Source organism: Alosa pseudoharengus, unplaced genomic scaffold (assembly GCF_046254945.1).
Source record: "Alosa pseudoharengus isolate Yale_2024_CS ecotype anadromous, Long Island Sound unplaced genomic scaffold, YU_APseudo_1.1 YU_APseudo_1.1_scf_15, whole genome shotgun sequence".
Classification (NCBI taxonomy): domain Eukaryota; kingdom Metazoa; phylum Chordata; class Actinopteri; order Clupeiformes; family Clupeidae; genus Alosa; species Alosa pseudoharengus.
Window position 1 is genome coordinate 32,035,708 of NW_027468620.1, and position 9,561 is coordinate 32,045,268.

The window sequence follows — 9,561 nt, forward strand, 5'->3', positions numbered from 1 at the left end:
TACTGTATCACATAGAATTTTAAACACAAGACTCTGGTTTGGTTGTTGTAGGCTACGTCGAAAGTAGACGGATTCTGATCATGTTAACTTAGCCTATTTTTTCACTCGTGTCTGGATTTCGAAAACATCACCAGATATGGTATTGTTTTAAATGACGCCCTATGATAACGTGGAGCAAAATGCGTTTGCTTCACTGTCTGAATAGGCTACTGCCTGAATACTATAATATTTCTCACCCTTGCCCTCACTCTCCGTCCAAACACCGAGCATGTTCTGATAATATCACCAAATATAGGCTATTTTACTTTTAACTTTTGTATTTTAAAACTAACCCATCTCCATATGCCATCAAGTTGCTGTTTATTTTATACGTACATTTACATTAAAATAAGTGAATAGAAGTTAGCTTGTGAAGGGTTCAAGGTTGACTCTTGACTCGGTCAAGAATTTCCGACGAGTGTGCACCCAAGGCAAGCTTTCGGCACATCACCTGGGTCTGTCAGAAGGCCTTCTCCACCGCTTGGTGTCCTTCTAAAATAGTCCAATTGTAACTGAACACCAAGCCCGTTTCTCCTGCCTTTTCTTCTTTTTTCCATCTTGCTTTCTGACGGATGCGAAGGCTCTCTCGCGACTGACCGCTTGATATCTGATCCTCGCCAGATGCACAAGTGTTCACAATATGGCCCACCGTCAATAAACGAATATGGGAATATTATAGGTACTTTTCACCAATGCGCATGGTTTCGAAGAAACGAAAGGGGCTGAACTCCTATTCAAGTTTATCTAATAATCATTTTGTGCCTCATAAAATATTTTCCCTGTTACGTTGGTAACAGTTGATACAAACAATTAGCCTAGTAGATTAGAAGATTATGCAATTATCTGAAACTGAAAATCTGAATCTCTTTCACTGTATTGGCGGTAGACTGAGAGGGGCAAAAAGGCCACCGTAATAACTAAGAGATACATACTATAAGTAAATAGCCAGAGCCTATACACTGACGTTACATCAAAGCGCTATAATTCGGGTCTTTTGCTCCCTGCAACAGTGCGTGTGAAACTGAAGTCAGCAAATGAAAGACATAATCGAACACAGAGTCCAAGATGGCAACCCTATGCTACTGAGACCACCACCACCACCACCACAATTATAATATTAATATTCATATTACGATTATCAGCAACATCAATAATAATAATAATAATAATAATAATAATAATAATGGTTATATAATAATAATAATAATAATAATAATAATAATAAACAAAATAATAATAACCATTATTATTATTATTATTATTATTATTATTATTACCCATTGCCTATTTTACTCAGGAATATACGGTGAGGAGAGAGGGACACACGGTACTCGATCAAATGTGTTTTAAAGGAAAATATCGCACAGATGTTGACGGATCTCTGGTGGAGCCTTCGCTTTTTAACCACTCTAAGTGGCACTCTAAACCGGCACACCAGTTAGAGTGTTCTCTTTGGGCTGCAGCTGGGACGCACAGCACAGTCAGTGCTACCTGGTATGGCATCTCATACCCAAAGAAACTCATATACAAAAACATTTAATGTCATAAGTAGCTTAACTACCGTAACATATGCTATAGGCTTGACATTACAATAGTAGGACACACCACCATATTTTGTCATTTGAAAAACAGTGGCAGAGAAATGGTATCCGGGTATAATATAATTCTCTATCCGTTGAAATGATGGTTCTTTTCTTATTTAGAAATGTGAAATATGTAGGCTAGTTTTTTATAAGGCCTATCCCTTTTGCTATAAAGCATGTGATGAGATGACGGAAAACAGACCATCGTTGCAGTTTGTGCTTGTCTTGTTATTGCCACTTTGTTATCAAAATATCCTGACATCGATTTCAAGAACTTTCTTTGAATGGTGTCACGTATTCCGTTTTCTCATAGTCTAAACAATCAAATAATTATAAAATGTTTCCCAATCACTCATTACATTGGGAATGCTTATGATATCGTAGCAGTTGAAATGCCACTTTGTACAGCCACATGTTTGGTGTACAGTTGCTTTCAACAGCAAGATTCACCTGTGGTCAGGAAATTGACGATTGCTAATTTGCCTGTGTAAATAGCATAATTGGTGTCAGTCCTGAAAGGTTTATGTATGTTCCCATTATGTTCCCATGTCAGGACTTGAACGTGCCCATGGTAAATTTAGCAACAAATTTAGATTTCCAATCTGAAGGAAATAGGTAATAATAATGTGGTCTTTTGCCTAATAGTTTGCGTTTGTGGGATTGTTTATAGAGCAACTTCTGGGCCAATACTAACATATTTACAATAGTTCAACATTTTGCTCGTTTGTGCGGAAGTGCTTTGTTGCCGGAGGCGCAATAACGTCTGTAGTTGGGGGATAAGAGTAGTACGGTGGTCTGTGGGCCTATACCTAAGGCAAAATAACTTTCCTTGTGGCTTTAGGTTTGCTCTGGCGCGCTGATACAACCGACACTGAAACCCTTGAAAACAGAGATTCAGCTCGTCTGGATTTGGCAGGGTAACTTGAAAAAATTTGGTTGCCAGCGCAAAAGTTCACGAGTCAGTCGTGATGATATTCTATAACCTTTCATTGTTTTAGATAGTCCGAGGCCGTAAACACTGAACACTGAACATTTCTGAAAAGTAACTCATTCAACAAACCTAAAATTCAATACGAATATATCCGTTAAAGTATGACTTTAACAAAATGTCCAATATGTTTGTCACTATGCATGTATGACACGCACACAATAAGGAACAGTCTCAAATTACACCAGGCTATAGACTGTACAAAATGTGGCGCTCCGTTTGGACTGAAGAGTGAGTGAGGAATTGATCAACTTTCTGACATCAGCCACTGAATTACAGCTCTTCCCTTTAAATCACAATAGAGGAAGAGATTGAGATGAATAGAAAACAAATGGAAGACACAGACGTTGTACTAGACACAAGAAGAAAAGTGCAGGAGAAAGTTTGGGTGTAAATGTGTCCAATTGTTCGGCGTGTTTCTTTCTTAAAGTTGCCTGCTATTCCTAATAACCATACTTTCCTATATTAAATCAACATGCGCAACCTTAAAAAACGCGCACAGCGCCTTGTTAGCCCTGCAAATGTGATAGATTCTACGGGTCTCATGCCTAAAACTTTTAACAGCCTCCCCACCCTCTCTCTCTCCTTCTCTCTCTCTCTCTCTCTCTCTCTCTCTCTCCACACACGCACACACACACACACACACACACACACACACACACACACACACACACACACACACACACGCAAACACACTTTCTACAACTAAGCAAATGAATGCAACAATGCACAATTCAATTGTGAAAGGCAAGCGCCAGAAACAGCTCCATGGAACTATAAAATTACTTTTGTTCAGGAAAAGTAGGCTACAGTGCGTCCACTGTCACTCAAGTGTTTGGTGTCACGCCCACAGCAGCATTTAAAACACTGTCGGCGTTGTCATAGGAATAAACTACTTTGTACATGTATTACATTTGAAGGTGGTGGCACCTAAATGTATAACACAGTCAGTACAGTTACTGTATTTTAGGATAATCAATTACTAGTTATATAGGCCTAACTTTAGATATATAGGCCAGACTTTAGTCATAGTCATATGCATAGACAACTGCTAGGCCTACTGTGTATTTGCTTATCCAAAAAAAGAAAGAAAGACCATCTATAGGTCCAAAAGCATGTAAAAGTGTTGACATTGTGTCAACTGCAACAGGCATTAACAGGATGTGGAAAAAACGGAGGCACAATTACAGCTGTTAAATTGCTAGCCTGTGTGGAGGATCTTCGAGCGCGCGCACCCGCGCGTGTATCTGTGCGCCCGTGCGTGCCTCCGTTCACCCGATGTGTGCAGGCCTATGGGTAAACTCTATGTGTGTGTGGATTGGTGGTGGTAGTGTACAAGGGTTAATTTGAAGCTGTTCAAACAAAGTGCTGTCTTTCAACACGCTTCAGTAGGCCTAGTTTAGAAGATCCCCCATCTCTCTCTCTCTCTCTCTCTCTCTCTCTCTCTCTCTCTCTCTCTCACACACACACACACACACCGAACCTTCTATTCCCCAGATTTACCGCGCGCGGGCAGGTAAAGTATCGTCACAGCAGTTTGGGTATTTGAGATGCTTTCATTATGCTTCCTAATTACAGTTTATTAAGACCAAAGTGTTAATCCAATCTATAGCTCATTAATAATAGTCAGATGTTCGAATTTCTCTTGACAAAAATAACAATTGCATGCGTATAAAGTCTAGTATGCTGCCTAGGCCTACGTATGGCTAAATACAAAGATAGGTCTTGCACAATTGTAAAGTGAATCCGCCAGATTCTTAGATTTACAATAGCATATATATTCATAAACGTGCTGTTAATGGTCAGAAATAGCCTAGCGAATACTTAAAACTGAATGCCGACAGTTATGCCTGTCATGCCCCGTCACTCGACAGTCTTTTAAATGTGTGAAACTCGAGAAATAGTTGTAGGCTATGTTACATTAGCAAAACACATTCAGAGAAGCAGGAAACAAAACCGTAATAAATCGCTGTAGAATTCTACATTTTCTGGATAATTGAGAGATTGTCCCTCATATTTTTAAGTCGTCTGCGGGTTCCTTTGACATAGGTCAAGGCTTTCTATCTCACTGCAGATTCCAGTCCGCGAGCTATAGGCTACGCCGCGCCTAGGCAGCCGTTACAGTGGATACAGCACTAACCGTGCCCGCTTGTTGAAGGAACCGGCTGGGCTACATGTCAACCAACATCTGACAATTCAGGTCCTTTTAAACTAAAGAGGATCGTAACCTACTCTACGGCATATAGAGAACAAGACAGAGCTTTTTAGTCACATTCATAGAAAACTTTATGTATGTTGAGGGTGAATTGCTGTGACAGGTCTGTGGTAACGGTAGGCCAAAACGGGGTTACTTTGTGACTGTTTCTTTACCAAGCACTATTTCACATGCACAAAAGTCAAATAAACACCCTCTCCGCGAAAGCAATTCATTAAATACGTTTTTATTGTAAAGGGTATATGAAACTATTGACGGGTCGAATTCATTTATTAATCGCAAGGTTTACATGCAGTTGCTCTCCAATGTAAAATACAAGAGAAAATTAGATATTGTGTTCTCAATGTATGACCAGAGGACTCTTATCATTTCAAGAACACTGTACTCCATACAAAATCATAAGTGAAAATGGCCTTTAGGAGAGAACCTAACATGTGCATTGTCTTGGGTCATAACCCCGATAGATTTCACGAATCTTTCGAAAGCTCGGCTCTAAAATAATAACCATGATAATAACAAGAATTAAGACATTTTATTGTATTGCATTTCTTTTTACCATGCTGTTACATTCTAGCAAATAGCTTCAGTCTCCTACCACGTGTGCTCTCTCCAGGTCGACCATAAACTTCCCCCCAAAAAAGCTTTCTGTCCGCTCCGTTTCCATCAGCTCATAGTGATAAAGTGTCCGGCCTTGGTGTGTTGTCATCTCTCATTGCGTTTTACTTCTTCCGTTCGTGTTATTGTTCTTTGAGAGTCGTCCATACGCACACATGGTGTCCCTTCAAAATAAACAAAGTCCGTTTAGGAGCCAAGGTCGACCAGGTTGGACGACATAGGGTTCAGTATGGTCTCGTGCAGAGAGTGATGATGGTGTACGGAATCCGCGCTTGGTACTGGGATAGCACTTGGGCCGGGCGGCGGGGCCAAGCCGTGCAGGGACTGCAGTCCCGAGTTCGACGTCAGGAGTAAAGCTGGACTCGACGAGGTGTGATCCGGGGTCCCCGAAGGCGTTTTGTCGTCGTCCGAGCTGCCCAGTATCGTTTTATTTCCGTTCATCGAAGACGAGAGAGGGTTATGGCTGTTCGTGTTTGAGTTCTCGTTGTTCTCCCTGCAAGGAAGAAGGGGGCAGATTTAACGGGGACACGACCAAGCCCAAGCTTTTCACTACCAAGTCAAATTTGTTTACAATCAGTCTGTGGCTAGATGTAGGCTAAGCTCACAGGTGATGCCTACATGAGTGTATGATGTCTGTGAACACATAAGACTATTTTCCCCCTCGCGCTCACATGAGTGCTGTACTTTAAAACTTTAGCCTACTGTTACACAGAATCAGTGTCCTAAACCGGCTAGTTTTGCATGTGCTCGACTGCTGGTCCTGCTTTTTTTTTGTTTTTTTTTAATCAATTTCTCCTTAGCGAATAGAGTCCAAATAGCTGTGTATTTTCTTAATGTTGATTAATTGAATAGGCCAAATGTTGACTGAACTATGTTGAGACAAACCCTACATCAATAGGTCCATTAATAACAAATGTGACATCATATCACCACAATTTCAGCTAGTAATAATAGCCTTATTAATTACACCAATAATAATAATAATGTTATAACATGTAAATAGCCAAGAAAAATATATTTTAAAAAATAATAATAATAATATTTTATTTAGTATTTAGTATTAGTATTTAGTATTTAGTATTATTAGTCAGCTTTATTGCGTTTTTGTGACAACTTTGTTATTGTTAAAACTATTTGTCTGCAGCATTTTCTTCTCTAAGTTGTGTGTGAGTGATTGTGTGAGTGATTGTGTGTGTGTGTGTGTGTGTGTGTGTGTGTGTGTGTGTACAGACACATGACGCCAACTTTACCGTTTAATATCAGTGGCCTCCCAAATAATAATGCCAGCTATTGGTAAGACCTTGCCCAATAGAATAAGGTCGCATTTCGCTAACTATTTGAAGAATTTGACCTGGGATTTTCGGCTAGCGAGTTTAACAGTACAGCCGAATCAATGTTTACACAAGATGAAAGGTTCATAATGATCCAAAAGCTGTTCTTTGTACTCACTGAAGTCATGTATTAAAGCTCAATTACGTTTTAATTCGCAGTTACACATACTTTTAAAGAGTGGATTCAATGATTTATGCTGCGGTTTCAGCTCCAGTCACCCGCCGGCGGCTGAAACCAGACACCGTCTCCCCGAACACCTGACAGAACAGATCTTTCTGTTCACTCCAAAACGCCAACCTTTAAATGCTCACACAGACCCCATAAATCCCACAAAACACAAATACATGGCCAACGTGCAAATAAAATTGGGGGAACGTACACCTTACACCGTACATATTCTAAGTTGTCTAAAATGTGTAGACCTATTTTGTTTTTTTTATTATGATACTGTTTTAATATAAAAACACCAAAAGACGTGAAATTCTTTGAACAAGACCAGTACAAGAAATGTCTCAGTACTAACCATTTTGGCATATAGGCCTTTGGCTAGGTTTGCTGTGCCATAAACAACTATGTCCTTGTAAAGAAATAATATACACAACACAAATAGTTAAATATATTATCCATAAACACATAGAGAGATATTTTCGTATGTCAACGTGAAGGTTAATTCAAATTTTAAAATGGGATTAACACCGTTCCAAAGATACGAAATGGGTAGAGGGAACCCCTCCACCAGAGCGCACGATCTTAATACTGAAGACTTTAGCTGATGTCTCTGATGTCTTAAAATGGTCAGCCTGAAAAACCTTACAGCTCAACCAAACATTTACTTCGTGTTTTAGAAATAGTGCAGTGAAATCCGAGTGCTTCCACGTTATTGAGGTTTTAGTGTATTATGTGGTACTTGAGTAAACATCCACTCACTCGTACCTCTCCTTCGCCTCTGCTGCACGGTCTCTTTGTCGTCTGTTTTTGAACCAGTTGCTGACTTGTGTGGTGGTCAGCCCGGTAGCCTCGGCCAACTCTCTCTTCTCCCGCGGGGAAGGGTATGGATTGTGGGTATACCACTCCCTAAGTACGCTCCGGCTCTTCTCTTTGAAGCAGTAGCTGGTCTCCTCGCCGTCCCAGATCGACCGGGGCAGGGGGAACTTTCTGCGGACACGGTACTTTCCCACCGCCCCAAGAGGGCGGCCACGGAGCTTCTCCGCTTCGATGTAGTGCGCCTTGAGCCACAGCTGCTGCAGCTTTGGGTGGTTGTGTGGAGAGAACTGGTGGCTCTCGAGTATTTTGTAGAGCTCCCTGAAGTTTCCCCGGTGGAAGGCGACTACCGCCTTTGCTTTCAGGACGCTTTCATTCTTGTGAAGGTGTTCGCATGCCGGGAGGGACCAAAGAAAGCGCCCGAGCCGCTCGATGTTACCACCTTGTTGCAAAACCTCGCAAACGCACGCCACTTGCTCTTGCGTAAAGCCAAAGGTTGGAAGCATTGACATGATTTCGGCTGGAGAAATGCGTAGCTTTCCTCTTCTAGGTCTTCTTATGTGCTAGTGCTGGAGCTGTAGAGCGCAAACACCCCAAGTCCATGAACGGCAAAAACTTCAGTACAGAAGCGTCTTCAAATGACGAGGATACAATCCAACGCGAGCGAGAGGGAAAGCACTCTTCTGCCCCGCTTAGAAATGCGAACACCGAATATCCATCAAATAGTTTCGAGAGAAAGTTTTACTCCTTCAAGAGCCGTTCGCCCCCTTTTCTGTGTCCTTTCAGCATAACGCTCTCCCGAAGTCCAAGCTCGCTCGCTTGTTTTAATAATATTATTCTAAGCTGGCAAGAAAAGCGATTATGTGAACTGTGATTGGTTGGTTATCTGACCCGGGGATGGTGAGGATAAGACAATAGTTTTAGTCAAATTATTTGCCATGGTTACGCTGTCATTCAAAGAAACCCGATATGCTTTGAGGTGGCTCCCTGGCCCGGCTGACTGATTGTTCCCTTCATTTCTCTCCCGCCTACCGATAGAAATATAGCTCCGTTTTTCCGTCTATAATGGATTTTTTGCCTGCTTCTTTGATTGGCACTTGGAGTGGCCAAACAGCGCAGAGCTCCGAAGCAGTGATGCCGCACAAGAGGTGAGGGTGGCGCCAGAGCGCAGTGCTGTGTGCGCCCCTACGGCTGCTCCACACGCTGAGTCCACTTGTTGGACAGCCCCTCGCACTATCCATGTCCATAACCAGGAAACGATCACTCTTCACACGGTTATGCATACTCCTTCTTGTTATTAATCCACGTCGTGTGCCGCGTGTATTAGCATATTAAATAAATAACTGGGGTTCAGTAACATGCAATCAGAATTATCTGCATATAATCCACCCTGTTGCCATTTTACTACCATAGCAGACCTAATATGATTGCCATAATGTATTTCATCACCATACAATTTACAGTATCTCTTATGGATGCGTAATTTATTGATAGTTAACTGCATTAACGCTTTTTCATGCCTTATGCATTATTAACTAGGCACGTCGAGGGTATGTCATTACCAAGGGACAGCCTTTTGTGGGTTCTCACCATAAGGAACCGTAGCACAAGCCTCAACCTGAAAACAAGGGGCTATAATGTGTTGTTTTCCGTCTAAATAAACACCACCGGCGGCTATAGAAATGGGTCGTTGGAGGTGAACCATACATCGACCTGGATACGTGTTCTTACGGGAGACAAACAACCTTCTGTAACCTTCAAACAACAAGTTTTGCTTGTTGTGAAACCTCTTCGCAAGATGCCGGTAA

General features: G+C 41.5%; 1 protein-coding gene across 1 annotated transcript; it reads right to left on the reverse strand.

The window, feature by feature from the left end:
• Positions 1-5,126: 5,126 nt before the first annotated feature.
• On the reverse strand, positions 5,127-8,697 carry six2a (SIX homeobox 2a). Its single transcript, XM_076285141.1, has 2 exons — positions 7,706-8,697; positions 5,127-5,933 (listed from the first exon to the last, which is right to left on the reverse strand). Exons 1-2 carry the CDS (start codon positions 8,263-8,265, stop codon positions 5,627-5,629), a joined length of 867 nt encoding a protein of 288 aa, XP_076141256.1. The 5' UTR covers positions 8,266-8,697; the 3' UTR covers positions 5,127-5,626.
• Between the last annotated feature and the right edge of the window lie 864 nt (positions 8,698-9,561).